Source organism: Quercus robur, chromosome 8 (genome assembly GCF_932294415.1).
Source record: "Quercus robur chromosome 8, dhQueRobu3.1, whole genome shotgun sequence".
Taxonomy (NCBI): domain Eukaryota; kingdom Viridiplantae; phylum Streptophyta; class Magnoliopsida; order Fagales; family Fagaceae; genus Quercus; species Quercus robur.
The window spans coordinates 61,988,659-62,016,601 of NC_065541.1; the positions used below are offsets into that span (position 1 = coordinate 61,988,659).

The following is a 27,943-nucleotide window of genomic DNA, read 5'->3' on the forward strand; positions in this document are numbered from 1 at the left end:
CGGTTTCGTGGAAAATTCCTAAACCTGGCTCTACAAAAGTAAAGAATAGAATTTTGACGAGAGTAGCTGCGACACGGTTTCACTCTCATTCTTCAGATTTGATTTCAGAATCTGAGATCTAACTTCAAGCTCAGCTTCTCTTCCTTCTTCAAAGCTCTTCTTTCACAGGTAATTAATCAATCTATCTACTTTTTCCCTTTTGATTTATCAATAAGCCCTCCGTTTGGTTGCCGAGAAAATCATAAAAAAGAAAAACTAGGGATCTTTATCAATAAGGAGTTTTCTATCGGCCCAGAAATTTTAGGAAAAGAAAAATGAAGTTTCGATCTTTGGTTCTGTTTTATAGGTTTTGATTTTCAAAGTATGATTGTCAATTTTGTAAATTAGGTTCTTGGTTGATTAAAGGTTTTATTTTTCTTAGCAACCAAGCAAGGAATCTAGTTTTCTTTCTTGGGTAAAAGCACGTGACTTGAAATTTACGTTCTGGGGTTTCAAGAGTTCAGATTGGCCATATGTACATTATAGCTTAAATGTCATTATGTTAATTGCTTAATGTTATTTTTATTATCTTACATGTAATGGGTTTAGGAAATAGTTTTCTTTTTTTTGTTTTTGTTTAGTAGGTTCACATAGATTATGATTGTGTGTTGTTAGGAAGCATAATGAGGAGGTACAGTCCACCATACTATAGTCCTCCAAGGAGAGGATATGGCGGCCGAGGGAGAAGCCCTCCTAGAAGGGGATACGGTGGTGGTGGTGGTGGTGGTGGTGGCGGTGGCGGTTATGGTAGACGCAAGGAACAGAATGGAAGCCTTTTGGTCCGCAATATTCCACTGGATTGCCGGTAATTTTTTGTGGGTAGTTGTTTATTTTTGTTTTGGAGGTGAAAGATCCCTCCCTTGGTGTGTCAAAACAAGTTGGTTATTTTATTGTTTGCTTCTTTTTGCAGGCCAGAAGAACTTCGAGTTCCATTTGAGAGATTTGGAGCTGTCAGGGACGTGTATATTCCCAAGGACTATTACACAGGGTGAGTTTTTTACCAGTAGATTATATGCCCTTTTTTTTTTGGTTCAATACGACAGTGGTGTGTGATGATGGAAATATGTTGAGCAAGTTTTGGGAATTGAGCTCTGAACGCTTGCACTTGAATCAAGGTTGAGCTTCAGTAGAGCTGAATTTGTGATTTCCAAGCATAGTTCACCTGTATTCAGTCATGTTTGCTAGCTTGGTTGAGCTTGTTGGTTTTAAACTAGTATAATGTTAGATTTCGCATGACAATCCAACATCCCTAACTTTACAATGCAAGTAAGTAATGATCATAACATACTTCTGAAGCTCTTCTTTCCTTCTTTGTCCTCCCCTACCTTCATATTACTGATCAACTTAGTTTATGATTTTTTTTAAATGCTTAAGAGGTTATTAAACTGCTGAGGTTGACTTGCCTAATTGAGCCAAGCCAAAGCATGTGCCATAAGGTTGGCAAGCTGAATAGTCTGCGTGAAAAGAAGCATGAATTTGGTAAACGAGTTCTTGTGATGGTGATGGAAATTAGGTGTCTTTGCAAGCAAACTTATTAGGATTGATAAATATAGATATAAATTGCTAATATTTGAGACTCCATTTCATTGTTATCTTTTTGGCACCTTTGGTCAAAGTATACAAGTAGGGGGTGCAAAAGCTGTCTATTGAGTTACATTCTACACTATTTATGAAAATTTCTATTTTTCCTTTCCATAGTGAATTAAAAATTTGAACTGGCTTGTCAGGGGGTATGTTGGTTTGAACTTTGAAGTTAAAACAAAGCCCAAGCCCCACTTTTGATGAAGACCTGTTTATCATTGCCTAACTTGTCGGTCCCCCAAGAGTTTTAAGAGTAATCTTCAATTGAAGAATGTTGCTTTATGAAGAGAAATTATTTAATTACACAATCAATAGTGGTTTGATGAGGAAGAAGATTGATTCTTGACCAATTGAAGACAACATGAGATGATTTTTAAGTTTGTGGGAACGTTGATTTCAAGTGCATCTATAATTACAAGAATGTGAAGAATTTTCAAGTCACATGCCTCTTTTGAAGTTGGCTTTCATACTTGACTGTAAAGAAAAGTGCAGCCATTAAGCTTGGATTTAGCTGCTTTAAGTAAATTCAGCATGCACTTATCTGGAAGTGCTTGGAGCTGATAATTTAGATGTGTAAAGAAGGTATACTAAATAGACATTGTTGTGCTACTTACTATACTAAGTGTCAGGTCTGTGACCTCGTACAATCAGTGCTTTTGGTGAAATTTAATTGTTCATCAACTGAAGCTTTGCTGTGACTTCTTTCTAGGGAACCTCGAGGATTTGCATTTGTGCAGTTTATGGATGCATATGAGGCCTCAGAGGCTCAATATCATATGAATGGAAAAATTTTTGCTGGGAGAGAGATATCTGTGGTTGTTGCTGCAGAGACAAGGAAAAGGCCAGAAGAGATGCGTCAAAGGACTAGAGTGAGGTAGTATCTCTCTCTCTCTCTACCCCCTTGCCTCTTGGAGTTATATTTCACATTTTATATATTTTGAGATTCCTATGGTTTGTTGTACTTTATACAGAGGACCTTCGGGCTATGGGGGACAACGGTCATCTTATTATGGTATGTAGTTTCTGACAATTTAAATATTTATTTTTTAGTAATCCTGTAACCTGTATAATTCCTATTGCTATATTAGTGTTGTTAAAAGCAACACTTAGGCATGCTTAAAGCTCAAACCTCGAAGCCCAAAGGTCTGAGTGATCTTAACTGTTGTATCATACAAACGCAATTCCTAAGGTGTTATATTACACAAGCAAGGTTTTTTTATTTACATGTCAAAAGATATGAAAAAGGTTAATTATCTATTCTTGTTTATTTTTGTCTTGCCTTTTAGATATATGTTGATTGAACTATATGCCTCATTTGATCAAATTATCATAGGACTGTTGACAGCTAAATGAATTGTTTGGTGAAATTTAATTGAGATTAGATTGAAGTTAGGAAGCTGGAAGTTATATAATTTATTTGATTTGGAGTCATTTTTTGGTTTCTATTAATTAGCATGGCTTTGCATTTTTTGTTTTCATGTCCATTATTTTGACTACTCCTGTTTAAAGTAATCAGTACTCTCCTTTTGACTCTGATATCCTTAGGACGTTCTCGGTCTCGTTCATTATCCCGTTCACGCTCTCCCCCCCGCTATCCTTCTGGTTCTAGAGGCCGATACCGCTCTAGGTAAAATTGCAACTTTACAAATGCCATAATTATTATTTATCAATGTCCACTTGACTGGTTAACATGTTTTCAAACTAAAATTATAATTGTCAGGTCCTACTCTCCTGCTCCTAGACGGAGGGGTGACTACTCAGTTTCCCCAAGTAGAAGGCATGCAGACCATCCGCGGTCACCAAGAGGTCCTCCAAGAGAGCGAGATGCTGATCATCGCAGGTCTTATTCTCCAGGTTATGCCAATGCTGCTGATCAAAATGAAAATGGATATCGCGAGTAAGTTTTAGTGTCTTCAAGTGTTTCATCTTTTTAGCTATACCATATTGGTCTAATACAGGAGTTTTGATTTATTTATTTTTGTTTATTAAATTGCTTTGTAATGATGAAGTATCACCAGTAACTTTTGGAGTCTTGTCCCAAAGACTTGTTTTTGTCTCTGCTACTTGCATATGGTGCTTATATCAAATATTTCTTTTTAGGAAACCAACCTATGATGCTGAGGAACCAAGAGGTCATTGGAGGTCATCGCCTGTTAGAGCTTCAAGATCACCCTCTGGTTCTAGGTCTAGGTCTGCCGATGCGTCACCCAGGCGCAGCAGCAGATAATGGAAAGGCAGTATGCATATTGCTAATGGTTGATGCTACATTTGCTGGCTTGTGTGCTACAATAGGAAATAAGCTCTAGAATGTGTTACATGCCGTAGGAATCATAAAACTTGTGTGTTTTGATGTACTCTATATGATGATTCAACTTTGATAATTCTGTGGTTTAGAGATTTTTTTTTAAAAAAATTTCAACTTTACTGTTATGAGGTGAGTTATTATTAGGTGTTATTGGCTGGGTCAAGAGCTAATAATATAAGTTAAACTGATCTTTTTGGCTCAAGGCCTGCCAAACAATCACTGTTTTGTCATTTGTGGCTTCACCTCCCAAACTAGTACTAGTGGTGGTGTAAATCGAAATAAATTGACATTGGAATTACAAAATGCTAACTTATTAGAGCTAAGTTGATTTTCAGGGATGCTGGTATATAATGCAATTGCCGTGACATGTACCCTGCGGTTCATCCAGATATGTAACTGAAAAAACAATTTTAAATGAAACCATTATGGTGTGAAGCGGATTAATTGGGTTAGTGTCAACATTCAGTCACATCTAACAAGTGATTAGCACTACCAAATGTTAGTCGTCTATGGATGTGAAGAAAACGTTAGTAATAGATTAGTCTACGTCATAAAATTCAAAGTCGATCAAAGTTTCAAACACAAATGATTTACACTACCGAAAGTTAGTCGTGTATGGATGTGAAGAAAATGTTTGTAGTTGATTAGTTTACGTCATAAATTCAGTAAGGGTCACGTACAAATTCAAAGTCGATCAAAGTATCAAATACGAGGAATTCAACATAGTTGAGCTCATAAATTCGATTAGGTGATGTACAAAATCAAAGTATCAAACACAAGGAATTCAACAAATTTGAGCTCATGAGGACTCAAATCTTCATGTTGGTCCAGCTAACACAATTATTTCGAGCCACTTATCAATATTATCTCTTCTCAACTGATATTGGAAGTTTTTGGTGTCCACTTTATGGTTTTGAAAATTGGAATGATAGTCTCATTCTTCTTGGTTTTATAGTTTTTGTCATAATAGTTTAGGATTCATTTTCCAATTGAACCGGTCAGTTAAAAACAGTTAAAGCACCCTGTTTTCACTTTTCAGAGCCTGCCCTTCCACATATTTCAAAACTGAGCAAAAGATTTGGCATTGGGTAAAATCTGCTAAAGTGGATGTTGTCAGCCAAAAAAAAGGGTATTCTACAGTGTAATAGACTTGGCTATATGGGTAAATTCCATTGGAGAGTTGTCACATGTCAAGATTAAAGTGTACAATACTACAATCAACTTTTGTTTGTAGAAATGATTCTCAAAAAAAAAAAAAAAAAAAAAAAAACTTTTGTTTGTAGATAAAGTAGCTGTAAGAATACAGAGAGGGTACTCTTCCGTCTGTTGCCTTGTTGGGTAAAGGTCAAATTGGCCTTCCGCATAACTATTGTGTTGTGTAGGTGGCTAGATGTTTTAATACAAATTATTTCTTATTTATCCAAAAAAAAAAGGGAAAAAGATTGCCCGTATATTTGCATTTTATTCAAAATTCAAAATAATCACAATTTCTCAATGCTAAACTCCTTCCGAAATAATTGCAAATTATTCAATATTTGAAACGGTCGCAGCTTAAAAAGAAAAAAAAGAAAAAGAAAAAACCTCCAATCACACAGCATGTGAATGAAAGACCTGCGTGAACTCAGTCATTTGGTGTGGAATAACACTAACATGTACTCAGTGACATACAATTTTAAGGATCAAGATAAGGCGTAAATGTGTAATAGTTATTGCACATTTACACCGTACAATACTTTTTCAATGGTTGTGATAAAAAGTTAAGAAGATTACTTTTACTTTTAGAGTCTATTTGGATACAACTTATTTTGCTGAAAACTGAAAATATTATAACTAAATAATTTTTAAATGTGTAAATAGTATTGTGGGATCTATTTTTAATATATATATTTTTCTAAATAAAATGGTTGTGGGTCCCATGAACAGTGCACAATGTCTCCTGCACAGTGTAACTGCGTGCATGAACAGTGCTGGTTACTGTTCATAAGCCTAAATGCACTGTTCATGTCCCATGAATAATGCAAGAGGTGCTAAAAAAAAAAAAAAAAAAGCAAAAAATGCAAACGCAGCTCAGGGAAATGCAAATCCAAATGCTCACTTAGTACCGGTCATTGGTTTAAAGAGGTTGAAAAAAAAAAAAAAATTAAAAGTTCAAAAGAAGTAAAAAGATGAAAAAATTTGAAACTTTTTGCGAGTAAGTTAGGGGTATTGCATGGTACAATAGCTACCGGCAATATCCCAAATTTAATACTCTTTTCATCTCAAATATTAGTCTTCTATTCCATGCTTAAATGTCTCAAAATGTAGTATTTCTTAAGAAATGTAGTTTTAAAAACTTACACATTTTTTTGTAAAAGATAATGTAGGAATGGTAGGTCCAGAAGGGTGTATTGGGCCAGGGGTCCTGTTCAAGGACATTCAATAGTCTAAGGACAGGTAGACGCTAGTGTGGGAGTTCAAGATAGTGGATGGGCAAATGGGTCTAGTTTTAAGGTCCCAAGAAGTATGTCTGAGTACAAATTTCACCTTGGCTTAACAAGGCAGAGGTCAAAAGGGTTGGTCTGACATCAGGGACAACATTCTGGGCGATTCTGCTAGTAGGGATAAGCGTCAGGAAGGGATAAGGTAAGAAGAAAGTGAGAAATATCTGAGGAAAAGCTACCACCGCATTAAATGCTCTGTAGCTAACTCTCTGACCGCATTTATGTAGAGGTGATACCTGAACAGTGCGATTCAGCCTTACAACGCTCTCTAAGGACTTTAGGAAGGTGCTGATGGGACAAGGAAATGAGTCAGCCATCTGATCTACATGTGGAGGGTTGAGACAAAGCAAAGGAAGGTAATATAAAGATGAGAAATCCCATTACAGAGGGATCATTTGAGGATTTGTAAAGAAAAAACACTGTAGCGTTTAGAATTGTAATTGTAATAAAGTCTAGGAGAACCATATTTATTCAAGGACTATTCTCCTTGGACATTGCCGAGAAAGAATTTCTCTGCTCCACTCTTGTTTCTCCATTGCTTTTCCTTGCTTTCTGACCATCTTTGGCTCATTGTGAGCGTTGACTACTTCATTAGAGCCCAATTTTTAGCTCACTCTCTACAAATTCATTGTATTGGACTCATTGAGCCTTAATCCATTACTTTTTGGGCTTAGGATTTAAAACTTGCCTTTACAGATAATATCTTATATTAAATTAAGTTGAGGTTTTTAAAATATATGTTTTTATTTTTATTAACATATTGGGCTTATGAATAAATTGGAATTCAAGTTTCCAATAGAGAACTTCAGACATATATACACTTACTAGAATTTCTATCTTAACAAAAATAGAAACCTTTCATGAGTTGCCCCTATATATATATATTTTAATTAAAACCCAAACGTGCAGCCAGTTGATGTTTCGTATTAGTCAATTGACTCAATTGGAGGGAAACCCATGAGTTGCCAACGACCAGTCGTTGGTCATTCTAGAATGTTGACCGCCCGTCACTTATGCAACGATTGTGATATCTATGATAATTCCTCGATATAAACCATGCTATAAAGTCCTGTCCTGAGAACTGAAATTTCACAGAGAGAGAGAGAGAGAGAGAGAGAGAGAGAGAGAGAGAGATGGCTATTGGGCTAATGGAGGTGCTGCTTGTGAATGCTAAAGGCCTTGGAGACACTGATTTCTTTGGTATTATTTACGAGAATTTCTCTTTTACTCTTCTCCTATCTATATTTATGTTCCAAACTTCCAAGCTATATATATATATATATATATAGCATCGAAGCATCCATGAAGAAATTCGGGTTTTCCTTCTAATTGATCTCTTTATTTTCTTTTTCACTATATATGCCCATGTCCTTTCTTTTTGTGTGTGAATTTTCTCTATTTTTATTCTTCTTGCTCTTCAAACCAAGAAGATTTATTCATTTAATAAAATTAAAAAAAAAAAACTAAGATGATTTTTATCATACGGTCTGTGTTGGCTGGCTGCAAGACCATGATATAAGTCATCATTTTATTTTAAGCATTGTCATGAACATCCACAAATTTATTAAGTAGCTAGAAATTTTTTAGCTCAAATAGTTTTAATTAAACTAAAATTTTTTTGGAAGGAAATTTTAACCTACGACGTCTATACTTTACGAGAGATTTTTTATTATCAGATTCAGACATCGGTTGGTTTTTGGTATAAGCGGAGAAGTTTTAATTAACCTTGTTATCATATTTACGAGAGATTTTTTATTATCAGATTCAGACATCGGTTGGTTTTTGGTATAAGCGGGAAAGTTTTAATTAACCTTGTTATCATATTTTGTATAATGTGTTTGGTAGGTGGTATGGATCCGTATGTTTTGATACAATACAAAAGTCAAGAGCGCAAGAGCAGCGTGGCCCAAGGTAATTATTAGTTCTTCCTTGCTTTCCATTCACACTTTTTACAAAATGTATTGTGCCTCACTAATTCAATATTGTAGCTAATATCTGATGTTCATGCCTCCAAGTTATCTTTGTTGATCATTAAGAGCTTCCCTTACAAAAGAATCCAGAATTTTTAAACCGAATAATGTGAGAGCTCCATTATCACTCATACATTAATTTTTTTGTGCATTTAACATATAATATACCACATCGTATTTTATGAATTTTCTGCTATGGTTCCTTAGTTACACATGGTATTGGTATAGCATAGTGTTGCCCTTATAAAATAGAAAAAGAGAATTCTAGGACTTCAACCTATATATTCCACACTCATTTTCACAACCTATATGGCTTACTGTGAATGGTGGAAAAAAAGTAGTGGACCTATGTGAAAATGGGTATGAGATATATTGTGGTCTTAAAATAACTCAAAGGGAATTTGTTAACCCAAAAAGAAAGCCAGGAGCCAGGTCAACATTTTTCTAAAGTGAAGAGTGGTGACATTAAGGTCTCTTCTAAAATTGAAGTGTTCCTCAAATTGCTTTTGAGCCACTCTTATGTAAAATAACTTCAACACCTGTAGGTTTTAGCTAACTCAATTGGAACGATAGACTTGGCTTATATCCTGCCTAGACTAGAGATGTCCCATGACTCCCATCAGCTCGCCTTCAGTGGACCAAAAGCTAAAGAAAATCACTTCATCACCCATGGAGAGAGAGAGAGAGAGAGAGAGAGAGGGAGAGGCTTGCTGTCAATTCTAAATCTTGCATTTGTTCCTTATGATTTTGCCTCAATTCTAAGTTCAAATTTTAAATTGTTTGATCACTGCACTAAACCAAATATATATATGGTATGCTGCTTTTCTAGTTGCAGCCTCTTCTATAGAAATAATGAGACATGCCAATATTGGTGTAGGTAAAGGTGGATCTCCAGTTTGGAATGAGAAAATTACATTCAGGGTAGAGTATCCAGGACAAGGAGACCAATACAAACTCATTTTAAACATCATGGATAAGGACACATTCTCCGCTGATGACTTCATTGGGCAAGCCACGTAAGACATCATAACAGCATGTTTCTTAGTTACATTTTATGTTCTTAAGACTTTCATAAACAATTCTCCTCCAAATTCTGAAAGGTTTATTTGTTATGTGGCTTGAAGCTAATTAGAAAAGACATGGAGACCTAAACAATGAGGGTGAATGATAGAATTATGTCAAGGTTGTATCTTTAAGAAAAAGTGACTGGAGAGATAGTGTAGAGTATGAAAAGCAATATTTGATGTGCATTATCTATCTTTGTTTTTTGATTGTTCTTTCTCATGCTAGACAAATTTTCCATATGCAGCATCTATGTGAAGGATTTAATGGCAGTAGGAGTGGAGAATGGAACTGCAGAGTTACACCCTCGCAAATATAGTGTGGTTCGCAAAGACCAAAGTTATTGCGGAGAGATTGAAGTTGGTGTCACTTTCACCCAAAAGGTATTTCTGAGTCTTATATATGAGCTATGAGCTAGTTGCTTCTTTTGTTACAATGAGAAGTAAACAACATAGTGCTGTATATATGTACCTTCTCCTCTCGAAAGAATAAAGGATGAGGTTGTCATTTCAAGACCTATTGAATGAGTGTGTTTTAACTTAGAGAACTGTGTTTAGGGTTAATTAATTTATCCTGACGACATACCTAGGCATAGTTCCTTAACTACAATTCACTTGGAAACCTAAGGTATAACCGTTGAGGAACTATACATAAGTTTTGCTGATTTATAATGTAGCTCTAACACAAAATTACATATTTGCCTCTAAGATGTATACTACTAATAGTAATATACTTAAAATAGATAAAAATAGTGCTGTCATTTCTTTCCTTTTTTTGTGATGAAAAGTGCTGATATGTTTTGCTTGTGATTGAAATGGTTGGTGCATGGAGTGATAAATGATGCATTGATTTCCATTAGCCAAAAGAGTACATGACATCTTAATTACAATTTCTTGTTTGATTAATGTGGTTTTTCATTTTTTAAATATTGTAGGTAGAAGAGCAATATCATGGAGAAGAGTTGGGAGGGTGGAAGCAAAGTGACGACTACTAGTTCATCTACCAGTTTGGTACACATGGAATTTGTGTGCACCTGGTGCATTTTGGACAATTGAAGTCGCAATGAAACTTTTTTCTGCTAATATGTAATATTAATTTTATGCTCCATTTGATCCATGGGATGGGAACAGATCAATATTAAGGTTGAGGGGGGAAAGGTATCTGTCCAAATCAACTGGAGCCTTTAGACTGGAGTGGTAAAAGAATCATGTGGTTGGTCTTAATTCCAATGGTAGTAGAGAGAACATTTCAAGAAGTAGATGGATTATCCAGAGTATATGTAGGTTACTAATCTTCTTGTGGAAACTAGAATATGTTAACAAAAGAGATTGTTATTATCAAAGTTTATGTCTTGCTCCTTCGAAGTTCAAACCAATAGTAAAATCAACTACTCCAGCAATAAGATTGATCCCGTTCAATTTTTTATTAAAAAAAAAAAAAAGCAGCAACGTTATGAAGTCTTGAACTCTAAACCCCAACTTGGAAAATTTCCGTTCTTTATTAAATATGAGAATTTTTTTAAAGAGTAAGAAAACCACCTTAGCAAAGGTGACAGGCCTAGAATATGACAAAATAATAAAATTTGAGAGAGAGAGAGAGAGAGAGAGAGAGAGGATTCTCCATGTGTAATTAAGGACCTAAGAAACTTATTTTGGCCTCTTGGTATATTTAGCATTAAAACATAGTGTGCTATGTAGAACAATAGTAAATGAAGTGGTTTAAGGTTAATGAAACTTGCACTAACTATCCACTTAGCTTTTATAGAGGACTCTAAGGATGTTTTAAAAAAAAAAAAAACCCTCTATTGGGCCCTCCAAACCACACCTCTAAAAGTTCTCCTAAAAGAGATCACTTTCAGAGAACAAGGCCACAAAGGATGAGAAAGAGAATAAAAAAGGCATGAATTTGATCTTGTTTAGGTTGTTGTAGTGGGCCTTTTTGGTTAAATTGAGTTAGGCTGCCTCCTACGATACTGGGTCCAAATATTCTGAGTAAGGGAGTTGAGACTGGTTCAACTACAATTCAATTTGGTTCGGCTTGTGCACAAACTATGCCTCGTCTGCCAGGAGCATGCTCACGGCGGGCAAAACTGTTTCAGACGAGTTATGGTAGACAAATATGATAATAATAAGATAAAATAAAGTACTTTGACATTTTTATTAAGGTAAACATATAATCCTTACTTAAGAAAAGATAATCACAGTTTAACAACAATTATTTTATAAGAAAAGTAAGGGAAAAAAAGTGGGTAGTATATGGGTTGATTGAAAGAGGAAAGAAATCAGATTAAATCTGATCCGCAGGACCAAAACCAGAGAGGGAAGAACATCTCTTCTCAAAGTGAATAATCTCCTAGGGAGATCTTGCCGTGAAAAATAATCACTTTGAGGGAAGCGGATCTGAATGGTTGGTGCACAAGAGAACCCTTTATTTCTGGTAGAGAGCTGTATTTTGAGAGAGAGAGAGGGAATCAACCTATTGGTGCATGTCTGCCGTTCTAACTCTCTATCTTTTTCTTTCTTTCTCTTCTAATATTCCCATTTTTTTCTTACTACTTCTTTTTCTTAATATTTGTTTTCTATTTCCTGGTTTTCAAATTCCTAATACTGTAGTGCTTGTGTCGTCCTTCTTCCTGTACATGACAAGAGCCTTTTTATAGTGTCTGCCGTGATCGGATTTTACTATTTTAGCCTTTAACCACATTTTTCTGGTCTGAGTGTACTTGCCGACCACCACTGGTCCGTTTGTGTGCTACTCCCCATCGCCAAACCAAAGAAAACTATTTTGTTTGTTTGTCTGCCGTGGCACCTTTTCCTGCTATGGTGTGGGTGCCTTCTCTCTCCCTATCCCTTATGGCATGCACCTAGTGGTTCCAACTCAACTTTGCTTCTTTTGGGTGACATGTCATTCTAGCAGAACACTTCCTGCAAAAGAGCCCGAGCAGGAACCTCAAAATAGGATTTTCCCCTTTCCCCACCGCCAAACCATGCCCTCTTACCTCTGACCCATGACTTTACCGTGTCCTGTATTGGCTGGGTACAGGCTGGTGAGGTCTGGGCCTTGCGCGTGCCTTTCTTTCATGTATATCCAAAATCTGCCTGCTGCTCATGTGTTTGCTGTGGTTGGCCTACATAATCTGCCGTTCGTTTTTGACTATTTTCTGGTTTCCCTTTTTTTTATGACTTGCCTCATTTAGGGGCTTGGCCTTGCTTGACGGTGGGCTTTACTTTTCTTCAGCCCACCCTTTTTCCTGCTACCATCTCTTATCATACCACTCTATCATTCCTACTGCGAAGTCGTTTGCCTCAATCTTGCTGGGCCTTTTTAGGCCTGCTGTTTATTTTTCTCCCAATGGCCTAGTATGGCCATTGGTTTTTTTATTACATCACTGGCGGACTCCTGTGTCCCATTTGTTTTCCCTTGGACGTCTCGGCCCATTTGCTTTCCTTCGGCTTCCTTGACCCTTTTCTTAACTTTGCATTCCCATGGGCTTTTACTGAGTTCTTTGGGCTTCCCCTACCTAATTACATTATTCCTCATCCTTGGGATTCATGGGCTTGCCGTCAACCCCTTACTTTCTTTGCTTTCATTACTTTAAGCCTGCTGTGGCTTATTCTTACTTTTCCACATCATATATTGCTCATGGTTTGCTTTTTTCTCTCTTTCCGAGCTCCTTTAAGCCCATTTACCCCTCAAGACTCATTTGTTTATCTCATGAGCTTGTGATCCATTATTCCTGTCGCTTAGGCTTAATGGGTTTTCTATCCATTTGCCAACTCTTTTCTGTCTGTGTTGCTTGGCTTCTCCTTTCCACTTGGGCTTCCAAAATGGCCATCAACAGTTGTTTTGTTGGCAAAGCTTCCAAGTGAGCATTCGCAAAATATTGGCCCTCAATAATAAAACTTGTGTGTTTTGATGTACTCTATACGATGATTCAACTTTAATAATCCTGTGGTTTAGAGAATTTTTTTTTTTTTTTTTTTAAATTTTAACTTTACTGTTATGAGGTGAGTTATTATTAGGTGTTATTGGCTGGGTCAAGACCTAATTTAATTTAAACTGATATTTATGGCTCGAGGCCTTCCAAACAATCACTGTTTTGTCATTTGTGGCTTCACCTCCAAAACTAGTACTAGTGGTGGTGTTAGTGTAAATTGAAATAAATTGGCATTGGAATTACAAAATACTAACTTATTAGAGCTAAGTTGATTTTTGGGGATGCTGGTATATAATGCAATTGCCGTGACATGTACTCTCCGGTTCATCCTGAAATGTAATTGAAAAAACAATTTTAAATGAAACCATTATGGTGTAAAGCGGATTAATGGGTTAGCGTCAACATTTGGTCACATGACTCACATCTAACAAATGATTTACACTACCAAATGTTAGTCGTGTATGGATGTAAAGAAAATGTTAGTAATAGAATAGTCTACGTCATAAATTCAAATAGGGTCGTGTCATAAATTCAAAGTCGATCAAAGTTTCAAACACAAATCATTTACACTACTGAATGTTAGACATGTATGGATGTGAAGAAAATGTTTGTAATTGATTAGTCTACGTCATAAATTCAATTAGTGTCATGCACAAATTCTAAATTCAATTAAGGTCATGTACAAATTCAAAGCCGATCAAGTATCAAACATGAGGAGTTCAACAAAGTTAAGCTCATAAATTCAATTAGGGTCATGTACAAATTCAAAGTTGATCAAAGTATCAAACACAAGGAATTCAACAAAGTTGAGCTCATGACGACTTAAATCTTCAAGTCGGTCCAGCTTACACAATTATTTCGAGCTACTTATCATATCAATATCATATCTTCTCAACTGATATTGAAAGTTCTTGGTGTCCACGGTTTTAAAAATTGGAATGATCGTCTCATTCTTGGTTTCATTGGTTTTTATCAGAATAGTTTAGGACTCATTTTCCAACTGAACAGGTCAGTCCAGTCGGTTTTAAAAACAGTTAAAACACCCTGTTTTCAGAGCCTGCCTTTTAACATATTTCAAAACTGAGCAAAAGATTTGCATTGGGTAAAATCTGCTAAAGTTGATTTTTTTTTGATAAGTTAAGTGATAAGTATGATTGAACTTTGTATATGGGGGTAAAAAGAAAAAAAAAAAAAAGACTTGGCTAATTGGCTATATATTAAAGGGTTTCATATTGTATTATTTTGTATATGAGGGTAAATACTATTGGAGAGTTGTCACATGTCAAGATTAAAGTGTACAATCAACTTTTGTTTGTAGATAAAGTAGCTGTAAGAATACAGAGAGGGTACTCTTTTGTCTGTTGGCTTGTTGGGTAAGGACAAATTGGCCTTCCGTTCCGCATAACCATTGTGTTGTGTAGGTGGCTAGAGATGTTTTAATACAAATTAGTTCTTATTTATCCCAAAAAAAAAAAAGAAAAAAAGATAACCCATCTATTTGCATTTTATTCAAAATTCAAAATAATCCCAATTTCTCAACGATAAACTCTATCCGAAATATTTGCAAATTTTTCAATATTTGAAACGGTCGCAACTTAAAAAGAAAAAGAAAAAGAAAAAACCTCTAATCACACAGCATGTGAATGAAAGACCTGCATGAACTCAGTCATTTGGTGTGGAATAACACTACGTGTACTCAGTGACATACAAATTTAAGGATTAAGATAAGGTGTAAATGTGTAATAGCTATTGTACATTTTCACCCTACAATACCTTTTGAATGGTTGTGATCAAAAGTTAAGAAAATTATTTTTAATATCAGTTATTGGATCAAAGAGGTTAAAAAGTATATATATAAAAAAAAAAAAGTTCAAAAGAAGTAAAAGGATGAAAAAATTGAAACTTTTTGCGAGTAAGTTAGGGGTATTGCATGGTGTAATAGCTACCGGTCATATCCCAAATTTAATACTCTTTCCATCTCAAATATTAGTCTTCTATTCCATGCTCAAATGTTTCTGTGGTTACACGATTTTCCTGGCCCAATTAGTGTTGATTAGGCCCTGGCCCAAAGCGCAACCCACAATAATTATTTGTAGAGGATGGGTCAAAGAACTTGGCCTCAGTGAACTTGTTAAGTCTTATGCATGGGCAATATGGTTTGCAAAAGGAAAATAGAAAAACACCAGAATGGATCTTTCTCAAGTCTGATTTTATTTCTTTCTCTGTTTCTGATACAGTTCTCCCGTCCCCTTCTTTGAGGGACTCCACTACATTATATATTCTTCTTCTTTTCATCTCAGCCTTACACCAGTTGATCATCCAGGCATCCACTTGAGCACCTGTCCCATCAGACGCTCTCATCAGACCCTTTGTGAGTTGCAGACGCCAAGGCGGTACTGTTCAGGAGTCTTTTCCTCATTAATGCGGCCAAGAGGGTGGTTGGGGCGCAATTAATGTGGTGGTAGCCTTCCGTGAGATATTTTGAATTTAATTCGTTTTATATGTTGGGAAGACGAGCTGAAATGGCTGGGGCAAGTTTCTCGTCTGGGCTTCGCGATGTCCGAGGAGGAGTTACTCCTCAGACAGGTTTCCTTGACGCTATTGGGGTTGAATAGCGCTTCATATGAGGCTTTTCGTTGGACATGACACTCCTCGGACGGGCCTGAGCTTGGAATAGTCCATCATTTTTGGGCCGGGCCCCACAATAGCCCCTCAAAACTCCGGTTTTTACCTCCCTCCGAGGGGAAAGGCGGGGTTTTGATATTTGTGAGTGGAGGGAAATAAAGAGATCGTGGGGCGCGCGTGCGGACCGTTACTTTTGACGCGCTACAATTTACGAGACGTGGCCATTAACTTCTGGAGGCGTTATGTTCCCTTCATCCAACGGCTTGGCGTGGATCGAACGGCCATCGTTTCTTCCCGTATTTCTAGGCGGGGATGATCTTTTCTCTCTCCTCCCGGCTATATAAGACGTTAGAGGGGTTCAGTTCCTTCTTTCATCTGCATTTCACCAACCTCCAAGGATTCCAGAGAACTCCACCGAACCCTAGAGATACACGAACACTTGCGTCCGTTACGCCGCTGTAGCCGTTTTTGTGAAGCGTTTCGTCCAAGAGAGATTTCCAGGCCTCCCCTTGAGCGTTTTGTGAAGGTACCAGTGCATTTCGCTTTTCTCTCCGTTTCAATTCCCTCATCGGACTCTACTTTTCTTTTCAGTCTTTACTTTCATTTCCCCCTTTCAGTTCAGATGGGTAGATTCGAAAAATTAGTTAAAACTCCAGCCGCCATGGAGGCCTTTAGGGCTAAATATCACATTCCCCCTGGGGTTGGGCTGCGGTACTGTCCTCTGGAAGGAGTATTGACAGATAGGATGTTGGGAGAAGTCGTTATCCCCATGATTGCTTTCATAGAGGGAGGGATGACACTTCCCATGCGTAGGATCACAAGGGACTACCTGTTCAACCATAGGTTGACGCCGTATCAGTGTGCCCCGAATATGTTCAAGATACTAGGCTGTGTAGATGTCTTAAACGAGCGGATGAATCTAGGCCTTACTTGGCACGATGTGGCTTATCTGTACGAATGTCACCGCCTCGGGGATGATGGGTATTATCTTAAGTCCCGAAATGAGGACGTTAGGTTGATCTCTTGTCTTCCAGTTTCCAATAAGACCGTGAAGAATGACTTCCTCATTGCTTCTGGGGAGTGGTCCGACGGTATTCATTATCCGACTCGGGCAGGAAACCCAGGTGCGGCGCTCTTAGGATTGATCCTTTTTGGGGAAAGGATTTAGTGTTGAGGGGTTATTTTTCTTGCTTTCTTTGTAATTGAAAAACTTCATGGTTTAACCTCACTTTTCTTGGTTTGTTTGCAGACAAGAGTCACGTTGCTCCTCGGATTAGCCTTGTGAACGTGCCAGCGCTGAACTATCTTCTCAGGTCGGAGATTTACGTCGCCCATGACGGACAGTTGCACGCGGCCCATTTGGTTCTGGGTTACCAACCTCTGAGCAGCGCTTTTCAGGCGGTCGGTCACGCTATAAGGGCTGGCAGTCCGAGGCTAGCTAGAATTGACGTATCCCTGGACGGATTCCTAGCTGACCACGAGTTGCCACCAGTTGTGTTGCCAGGTGTCAGAAATCCCTATTTGGCAGAGCAGCTACCTCCGGTAAACGAGCCTGGTGTTGCTGTCTTGGTTGAAGAAGAGACTGAATCATCTCGTCTTTCCCTTGAAGAAGAGATAGATAAGTTTTACTTCGAGGAGGAAATTCAGCAAAACCCCTTGGTGGAGTCTTCTAATCCCGAAGTAGAGCAGGACCAACATTCTGCAGTTGGTGTTCCCTCAATTGTTGTCTGCTCGGACGATACTTCAGACGAAGAGGTAGAGCCCATGGCAGGAAAGGGAAAGTCTCTAAAGGAGCTGATGACCTCTCGGGGGAAGGGTCAGTCATCAAAGGTTCAGCCATCGAAGGGACCAAGTCCATCAAAGGTCAAAACCCTTCCCCCTGTGGTCCCCCAGGGCGTCTCGGACCCTGGCCTTAAGGTTATCCCGGACCTGAAGAAGAAGAGGCCGGTGGACACGCCTGAGGAAGGCGAGGTGACTGTCCAGCCGACCAAGCAGCAGAAAACCACACGGGCGCCAAGGAGCAGAAGGGGCACCTCCTCGGACAGCAGGGATGAGGGGAACCTTGCTGAAGTGCGCGCTTCCCCTCGTCCATGGGACCCAAAGTTGGAGCTGGATGGGCTCGCCATTCCTTACACTGCTTCGGTCCGAGAGTATAATCGTGGTCGGGCAGGGTACGTGGCGGAGGCCTTAGAGCAGCCCCTACTTCTTCCTCGGGACATGGAGGCCTACAGGCGGTGCACTCAGTCCGAGCTCTTCCTATCCCTTAAAAGGGATCTCGCGCTGGTAAGTAATCCTTTTATTGCTTTGTCCATTTACTTGCTCCTGTTAGATTATATATTTTTCTTTTAAGGACACTCTTGTTTTGTCTGCAGATTACTCAGCAGGTCTTCGTGGTTGAGGAGTTTTGCCGTAATAGCCGCAATCTGGCTGAGGCTGAGACCCAGGCTCGGACAGAGGTGGAGAAAGCCTTGGGGTCCCTCAAGCATGATCACATTAAACTCACGGCTGAGTTCAAGGATTCGGAGAACCGACGTAAAAGTGCAGAGGCTGGCCTGAAGAGTGTCGAGGATCAGGCGGAGGACCATCGCAAACAACTGTACACGGCTCAGCTTAACCTTAACACCGAGAGGCAGGCAGTGCAGGATCTCAGGACTGCCCTGCAAAAGGTGGAGGATGAACTGAGGCTGGCAAGGGAGGAGGCCCAGCTGATCCGAGAGGCCACAGAGGCTGAGAAGAATGCTGCTCGCCAGCTCGGGGCCGAAGAGACTGAGGCCAGGCTGTCCGAGGAGATCCCTGAGGTGTGCAGGGAGTACTGCGACATTTCATGGGCTCATGCTCTCGACGCTGCAGGAGTTCCTGCGGATTCGGCACTAAGATTGCCCGAGAGCATCTTCTATCCTCGGGAGATCCGTGCGAATTCTGAAGACGTCCAAGTGGTTTCTGAGCAGGACCTGGCGGTGCCTGATGCCGTCCTTGTGCCTGATATGGCGAAGGATCCTGCCGCAGACTCTACCATCGAGGTTCCTCCTCCTCAGCCCGAGCAGAAAGAAGATCCTCCTGCTCAAGCCTAGCCTTTTAGGCTTTCAATCTCTGTAAATAGTTTTTATTTTTTTATTTTATTTCATTTTTCTTTTAAATGAGAGTTATCCTATTTTTCCCTTTTTTGTAAGGACCTCTCTTTCTGATGTACTCGGAATATTAATATAAAATTTTCGTTTTGCTTACTACGGATGTATGTCAATAGCGTTCTTTTTTAAACATTTGCAACGAGGTAGACACAGGCAAACGGTCAAAATGAAAATGAGTTTTTGGGTTGCTCATTTGAGGGTCGCGATGGTGCTAGGCTGTGCGCATGTATTAAAAGTGATTTCCTTTAAGTAACAATCTCCCAATCTATCACAAGTAATAATCTCCCCAAAAGTCTGTGGTCCGAGGAGCCAGGCAGGACTTAGGTTCTGCTTACAACTATGATTTGTCATGAGTAATAATTTCCCCTAGAGTCTGTGGTCCGAGGAGCCATGCAGGACTTAGGTTCTGTTTAAAACTATGAGCTGTCATGAGTAATAACTTCCCCAAAAGTCTGTGGTCCAAGGAGCCATGCAGGCCTTTGGTTATGTTTAAAACTTTTAAATAGTTGGCTTAAGTAACAATTTCCCCCAAGTCTGTGGTCCGAGGAGCCATGCAGGACTTGGGTTCTGTTTAAAACTTATAAATAATCGGCTTAAGTATTAATTTCCCCCAAGTCTGTGGTCCGAGGAGCCATGCAGGACTTGGGTTCTGTTTAAAACTTATAAATAATCGGCTTAAGTATTAATTTCCCCCAAGTCTGTGGTCCGAGGAGCCATGCAGGACTTGGGTTCTGTTTAAAACTTATAAATAATTGTAATGTAGACTGGCAAGCGGCAAATAGTCATGAAAGAGAACATACGCTAAGCCATTCTTATTAATAATAATACCTCCTGAGGTTATTTACATTCCATGGTCGAGGTACAGCTTTTTCATCCAAATCTTCTAGGTAGTAGGCGCCTATTCCGGCCACGGATGTGACACGGTATGGTCCCTCCCAATTGGGCCCCAACTTGCCCCAAGAGGGGTTCTTTGCGCTGCCAAGAATCTTCCTCATCACGAGATCACCTGGACCCAGAGGCCGCAGTTTGACGTTGGCATCATACCCTTGTCTTAACTTCTGGTGATAATAGGCCATGTGAATCGTGGCCTTTTCCCTTCTTTCCTCGGCTAGGTCCAGACTTCTTCCTAGCAACTCATCGTTATCACTTGGGGTAAACGAGCTAGACCTCAACGTGGGGAAATTGTTCTCGATCGGGAGCACAACCTCAGCCCTGTAAGTCATTGAGAAGGGGGTCTCACCGGTGGAACGCCGCGGCGTTGTCCAATAGGTCCATAAGACGTGCGGTAGTTCTTCTACCCATCTCCCCTTTGACTCATCCAATCTTTTCTTCAATCCGTTCACTATGACCTTGTTTACGGCCTCGACTTGCCCATTTCCTTGGGGGTATGCGGGGGTGGAATATCGATTAATGATCCCAAACTCACGGCAATACTCCCTAAAATTCTTGCTGTCAAACTGAAGACCATTGTCGGAAATGAGTGTTCTCGGAGTTCCGAAGCGGGTGATAATGTTCTTCCAGATGAATTTCTGGGCGTCCACGTCCCGGATGTTGGCCAAAGGCTCAGCCTCCACCCATTTAGTGAAATAATCGGTTTCGACTATTATGTATCGCTTGTTCCCCGCCGCCTTGGGGAAAGGTCCGACAATATCAAGACCCCATTGCGCGAACGGCCACGGACTGGAGAGTGGGTTGAGAACCCCTCCGGGTTGGTGAATATTTGGGGCGAATCTTTGGCACTGATCGCACTTCTTAGCGTATTCCTGGGCTTGTCTCTGCATGTTCGGCCACCAGTATCCTTGGGTGAGTGCCCTGTGCGCCAGCGATCTTCCTTCGGTGTGACTTCCACAAACTCCCTCATGCAACTCTTCAAGAAGAGACTCGGACTCCTCTGGATGTACGCAGAGCAGGTACGGTCCAGAGTAGGAGCGCCGATAAAGTTTGCGGTCCTCTGATAGCCAAAAACGAGGAGCATTTCTACGTATCTTCTCGGCTTCTAGTCTTTCTTCCGGTAGGATCTCATCTTGGAGGAAATTCCTTAGGGGGTCCATCCAGCTGGGACTCTGTCTAATCTGATAGACCTGGGTCGGGTTTCCACTGATGGGACTGGCCTTGACTAGATCTTCGACTAGGATCACTCGTGGCAAATTACGTGCCGAGGACGTGGCAAGAGTGGCCAGCGAGTCTGCATGAGTGTTTACGCTCCTGGAGATGTGCGTTAAACTGAAGGATTCAAAGCTCTCCTGTAGCCGTTTGACTTGTCCCAGATACTCTTGCATCCTAGTATCTCGAGCTTCCAGCTCTCCCATCACTTGTCCGACCACTAATCTGGAGTCCGAGAAGGCTTCTATTACTCTTCCACCCAACCTTTGAACCATTGCCATTCCTTGAAGTAAGGCTTCGTATTCGGCTTCATTGTTCGTAGCCGTGAAACCGAGTCTCAATGATTTTTCTACGACAGCGCCGTCCGGCGATATTAATACTATCCCAACTCCTGATCCTCTCTGGTTAGCCGCGCCATCCACGTAGACCTTCCAATGCATGGTCTCGCCGGCTGAAACTGTGCCAACCAGTTTTTCGCCCAGGTCTTTCTTCTCGGTCATCGTTTCTATAGAGGGCTCAGCAAACTCTGCTACCAAGTCCGCGAGGACCTGTCCTTTGACGGAGGGTCTGGGCATATACTTAATATCAAAAGCCCCCAGAAGAGCACTCCACATGGCGATCCTTCCTGTGTAGTCAGCACTTCGAAGCATGGCTCGAAGTGGAAGCTGAGTCAGGACGATGACCGTGTGCGCCTGAAAGTAATGAGGAAGCTTCCGGGTTGCATGCACTATCGCCAAAATTGCCTTCTCTAAGGGTAGGTATCGCACCTCGGCTTCATGTAGTGACTTGCTCACATAGTACACCGGTCGCTGCACCCCATTATCGTCCCGTATTAATACCAAGCTTACGGCGTGGGGAGCTACGGCGATATAGGCAAACAGCACCTCGTCTGCCTCCGGACTGGACATGATGGGTGGTCGGGACAGGTAGTCCTTAAGCTGCTGGAAAGCCTGAACGCAATCCTCCGTCCATTTAAACTCTTTCCACTTGTTTATCAGGAGGTAAAAAGGCCGACATCGATCCGCCGATCGTGATATGAACCGGCTTAGTGCCGTAATCATGCCAGTGAGCTTCTGGACTTCCTTCGGGTTCCGAGGAGTCTGTAGACTGTTAATGGCTTTGATTTGGTCAGGACTTACTTCTATTCCTCTATGGGTGACCATGTACCCTAGGAATTTCCCAGACCCGACCCCGAATGAACATTTGGAGGCATTCAGCCGCAACCGGTGCTCCCTTAAGATAGCGAAGATTGTCCCAAGGTCTTGCACGTGCTCGGACACCTTTTTACTCTTCACAACCATATCGTCTATATACACCTCAATGATCTTGCCCAGTTGCGGCTCGAACATCCGAGTCATCATCCTTTGGTAGGTTGAGCCCGCGTTCTTTAGCCCGAATGGCATCACCTTATAATGATAATTTCCAATGGGCGTCATGAAAGCCGTTTTCTCTTGGTCCTCTAGCGCAAGGGGTATCTGATGATAGCCCTGGAAGGCGTCCAGGAAGCTCATTCGAGGGTGTCCCACGGTTGCATCCACCAATCGATCAATTTTAGGTAGAGGGAATGGGTCCTTGGGGCACGCCTTGTTCAGGTCCGTGAAGTCCACGCAGACCCTCCACTTTCCCGTCTTTTTCTTCACCACCACTGTGTTCGCCAACCATTCAGGATAAAAGACCTCTTTGATAGCCCCTGCTCTTTTCAACTTGGCCACTTCGTCTTTTACGGCACCAGCGTGCTCCTTTGAAGGGCGTCGGGATGGTTGCTTCCTCGGAGTGGAAGAGGGGTTGACGTTCAGGTGGTGGCAGATGAGGCTGGGATCAACTCCAGGGGCATCGTAGGCGTCCCAAGCGAATACGTCGACATTTTCTCTGAGAAATCTGACCAGTTCCTCCTTTTCCTGAGAGGGCAATTCAGAGCCGACCTGAAAGAACTTCTCCGGGTCATTGCTGACAGCAACCCTATCTAAACCTTCACACCTTATCTCCTCGGCCAGCCCCTCGTCTTGCTTTGCCAAGGAGGTTGGTTGCTATAAGCTCTTTGGGGCCGAGGTCTCGACCAAGGGCCGATGTAAAATGGCGGCCACCACACACTTCCTGGACACGGCCTGATCTCCTCGGATCTCTTCCACTCGTCCTCTGGATGGGTATTTCACTTTCTGGTGAAGTGTGGAGGTCACGGCCTCTAGGCTGTGGATCCATGGCCTTGCGACTATCGCGGTGTAGGGTGAATAAGCGTCGACCACGATGAAATTCACCTCCACCACTTCCGCCCCAGTCTGCACGGGCAGTCGGATTTGCCCCTTTGGTGTAACGAGCTTCCCCTCGAAGCTGAGGAGGGGGGAGTCATAAGCTGTCAAATCTTCCGACTTCAAATTCAGCCCCTTGTATAGGTCGGGGTACATTATCTCCACCGCACTCCCCGAGTCTACTAATACCCTTTTCACATCGAAACCCCCAATCCGCAAGGTGACCACCAAGGCGTCATCGTGAGGTTGAATTGTTCCTCTCTTATCCTCATCCGAGAATCCCAATATCAAAGAGCTTCCCTTTTTTATCCTTTTGGGTTCCCTTTGCCTGCCCTCGGAGGGAAGGCGGTCCACGGCTAATACCCTGGGGATGGGTGGCCCAGTTCTTCCTGGTGCAGCGAGGATGACATGTATCGTCCCGGTGGGGGGTCTTAAAGACACGTCCCTTCGAGGTTCTTGTGCCGCTTGGCCGGGATGGCTGCTCGATGGGTGCAGCAGGTGACGTAGCTTTCCTTCTCGGACCAATTGATCCAGGTGATTCCACAAATTCCTGCAATCCTCAGTAGTATGCCCGTGGTCCTGATGATATTGGCAATACAAGTTCTGATTACGATTGGCAGGGTTTCCAGCCATCTTTCCGGGCCATCTGAAATAGGGTTCATCCCTTACTTTCTCCAGCACTTGTTGTACCGGCTCTCTGAATACGGCATTCACTGTTTGCGGGTTGCTCTGCCCAGCCTGTCGCGGAAAATCTCTCCTCGGCTGACCAGGATTGTGACGTTCCGTCCTGAAATCATTTGCTTTAGGGGGGACAACCTTCTCCTTCCCCTTCCCTTGCAGCTGATCCTCCTCCACCCTTTTGTACTTGTCGATCCTGTCCATTAGCTGTTGGACGTCAGTAACTGGCTTTCCGGTGAGGGATTTCCTCAAGCCATGCCAGGTAGGGAGGCCGCTTTTGAACGTGCTGATAGCAACGTTATCATGGTTATCGTCTAAATCGTTATACACTTCCCAATACCTATCCGAGTATGCTTTCAGAGTTTCTCCTTCGTGCATGGACAAGGACAGTAGCGAACTGAGCGGTCGAGGGATTCTGGTATTTGTAATAAAACGGGAGCAAAAAGCTTGAGTGAGCTGCTTGTAGGAGCCTACGGAGTTTGTCCTCAGGCTGTTGAACCACCTCATTGCCATCGATCCCAAGCTGGACGGGAAAATCTTGCACATTAGGGCTTCGTTTTGCGAATAGATCGCCATTTTCTGGTTGAACTGACTCACGTGCTCTACCGGGTCTGTTCTGCCGGTATAGATGACGAACACCGGTTGGTTGAAGCGTCTTGGCAGCTTAGCCCCTTCGATTCTATTCGTGAAGGGTGATCTTGAAACCTGATCCAACGCCTTCTTCATGGCGTCGCTCCCTGAACCTCTGCTGGATGGGCTCTCATATTTCCGTACTGGGCGTGGTTCCTTTACGTAAGAAAAGGTCTCGCTTGGGGGGGTCCTTGACCTTCGTCTGTAACTCATGTCCTCCGCATTAGAAGACTCGCCTGAGTCAGAGGGAGATCGTCTTCGCTGTATACGTCGTAGCTTCCTCTTTAGGTCATCTATCTCTCGCTGCATGACCTGGTGACTATCTCGCCTCTGAGACACGTGACTTCCTATCTCTGTGTGACTTTGACTCGTCCGGGTGATATGCACACTCCCCTCACGATTCCCCCTGCCGCCCGGGTTGGTTGGGTTATTTTGCCTCTGGGACTCGGCGGGTTGTGTTCGTTGGGAGTTAGCTTGGTGAGGATCCTCCTGGTGTGGATCTAGTTCTTCCATGCTCGACTGTTGCACTAGCTGATGCCCTAGCTCTCCTCACAGACGGCGCCAATTGTGGTTACACGATTTTCCTGGCCCAATTAGTGTTGATTAGGCCCTGGCCCAAAGCGCAACCCACAATAATTATTTGTAGAGGATGGGTCAAAGAACTTGGCCTCAGTGAACTTGTTAAGTCTTATGCATGGGCAATATGGTTTGCAAAAGGAAAATAGAAAAACACTAGAATGGATCTTTCTCAAGTCTGATTTTATTTCTTTCTCTGTTTCTGATACAGTTCTCCCGTCCCCTTCTTTGAGGGACTCCACTACATTATATATTCTTCTTCTTTTCATCTCAGCCTTACACCTGTTGATCATCCAGGCATCCACTTGAGCACCTGTCCCATCAGACGCCCTCATCAGACCCTTTGTGAGTTGCAGAGGCCAAGGCGGTACTGTTCAGGAGTCTTTTCCTCATTAATGCGGCCAAGAGGGTGGTTGGGGCGCAATTAATGTGGTGGTAGCCTTCCGTGAGATATTTTGAATTTAATTCGTTTTATATGTTGGGAAGACGAGCTGAAATGGCTGGGGCAAGTTTCTCGTCTGGGCTTCGCGATGTCCGAGGAGGAGTTACTCCTCGGACAGGTTTCCTTGACACTATTGGGGTTGAATAGCGCTTTATATGAGGCTTTTCGTTGGACAGGACACTCCTCGGACGGGCCTGAGCTTGGAATAGCCCATCATTTTTGGGCCGGGCCCCACAGTTTCAAAATGCAGCATTTCTTAAGAAATGTAGTTTTAAAAACTTACACATTTTTATGTAAAAGATAATATATTATATTAAATTAGGTTGAGGTTTTTAAAATATATGTTTTTATTTTCCTTAAGTTATTGGGATTATGAATAAATTAGAATTCAAGTTTTCAAGAAGGAACTTCAGACACATATATATATATATATATATATATATATATACACATAATTACAAAAGAATTATAATACCTTTAATGGACGTCAATTCTATTGCCTAAAAGCTATAGGAACGATTCTACACCAATCCAAATTGATTCTATGGGATAAAATCGTAAAAATTCTATAAGAGTAGAATCCTAAGATGTTACATTTGTCCAAATCACGATCCCATACCAATCCTACCCCATGAAAGATTTTACACTGATTTTAATGGGGTTGGATGGTAAGATCTTCTAAGATTTTGACAATCACGCACAAGCCTAGAACTATTAAATTACTATTTAGTACCAACAACAAAGGCTAAAATGGCCCACTACCACTATTTAGCAAAAAATTTAACAATCTAACACTATTTTGGAAATATGTAGGGATGTACCATTTTTTTGAAACTCGAGTTTCAAAAACTCGAGTTCTTTGAAAAAATATGCTCTGAAAAATTTTGAATTTTTTTTTATGGTACTCGAGTATCATAAAAATTTTTTCCATGATACTCGAGTCCCATAAACTCGAGTACCGTGGAAAATTTGAGTACCATGGAAAGGAAAACTTGATTTCGTCAAATTCGAGTACCTAAAAAGTGGTGTATTCTTATCTATTTTCGAAATAGTGGTAGATTGTAACATAGTTTGCGAAAATGTGCTACTTGGCTATTTTCGTCCAACAACATACCTAAAAAATAGTACTGTTAAAAGTATGAAACAGGAAAGAGAGGTAGGGTATCTAGGTAATCAGATCTAATCGTATTTAACAATGGACCCCATGCAGTCATTACACAAACAGCTGTAATGTCTATGCACTTCCATTAATTCTTCCTGTTTTTTGTGTTCCTTCAAACTTCGGACACCTATAACATAATTACACTCTTCTGTTCTGTCAACACACATTGATGCTTACATTCCTTGCAACTTGCAACTAATATATGCAATTCTCCACCACCTGTAATTACTACCAAGTAACTATTCTAGTAAGTAGTTAATCTTTAAACTCCATATTTTGTTCGGTAGTTGAAGTACTGAATTAAAGTATTAATCAGTTCTGTATTACAATAGTACAATGCAGGAGATGGGGAGAGAGCTGAAAGCAATATGTGTATATATTTATGCAGTGGCAAGCATGCGAGGATTTAATTAGTGCAGAGGGGATGGAGTTGGCAGCAGCTGTTATGTTTTTGCTTGTGATTGAAATGGTCGGTGCATGGAGTGATAAATGATGCATTGAGTTCCATAAGCCAAAAGAGTACATGATATCTTAATTACAATTTCTTGTTTGATTAATGTGGTTTTTCATTTTTTAAATATTAATTGTAGGTAGAAGAGCAATATCATGGAGAAGAGTTGGGAGGATGGAAGCAAAGCGACGACTACTAGTTCATCTACCAGTTTGGTACACATGGAATTTGTGTGCATGGTGCATTTTGGACAATTGAAGTCGCAATGAAACTTTTTTCTGCTAATATGTAATATTAATTTTATGCTCCATTTGATCCGTGGGAAGGGAACAGATCAATATTAAAGTTGAGGGGGGAAAGGTATCTGTCCAAATCAACTGGAGCCTTTAGACTGGAGTGGTAAAGGAATCATGTCCGGTTGTGGTTGGTCTTAATTCCAACGGTAGTAGAGAGAACATTTCAAGAAGTAGATGGATTATCCAGAGTATGTGTTGGTTACTAATCTTCTTGTGGAAACTAGAATATGTT

General features: G+C 41.0%; 2 protein-coding genes across 4 annotated transcripts; both read left to right on the plus strand.

Annotated features, from left to right (window-relative positions):
* On the plus strand, positions 1-4,050 carry LOC126697514 (serine/arginine-rich SC35-like splicing factor SCL30). Its single transcript, XM_050394527.1, has 8 exons — positions 1-168; positions 655-844; positions 950-1,027; positions 2,330-2,494; positions 2,592-2,632; positions 3,166-3,247; positions 3,341-3,517; positions 3,721-4,050. Exons 2-8 carry the CDS (start codon positions 663-665, stop codon positions 3,845-3,847), a joined length of 852 nt encoding a protein of 283 aa, XP_050250484.1. The 5' UTR covers positions 1-168; positions 655-662; the 3' UTR covers positions 3,848-4,050.
* A 3,400-nt stretch (positions 4,051-7,450) lies between these two features.
* On the plus strand, positions 7,451-27,886 carry LOC126697515 (16 kDa phloem protein 1). Of its 3 annotated transcripts, XR_007646214.1 has the most exons (6): positions 7,451-7,605; positions 8,251-8,316; positions 9,253-9,391; positions 9,685-9,820; positions 10,372-10,594; positions 27,776-27,886. XR_007646214.1 is itself a non-coding variant. In XM_050394529.1 (5 exons), exons 1-5 carry the CDS (start codon positions 7,539-7,541, stop codon positions 27,612-27,614), a joined length of 468 nt encoding a protein of 155 aa, XP_050250486.1. In that variant the 5' UTR covers positions 7,451-7,538; the 3' UTR covers positions 27,615-27,886. The 3 variants fall into 3 exon arrangements, 2 of the variants coding, with proteins under 2 accessions (XP_050250486.1, XP_050250485.1); XM_050394529.1 differs by lacking the exon at positions 10,372-10,594 and having other exon boundaries at positions 27,555-27,886; XM_050394528.1 differs by lacking the exon at positions 27,776-27,886 and having other exon boundaries at positions 10,372-10,779.
* The last annotated feature ends 57 nt before the right edge of the window (positions 27,887-27,943 follow it).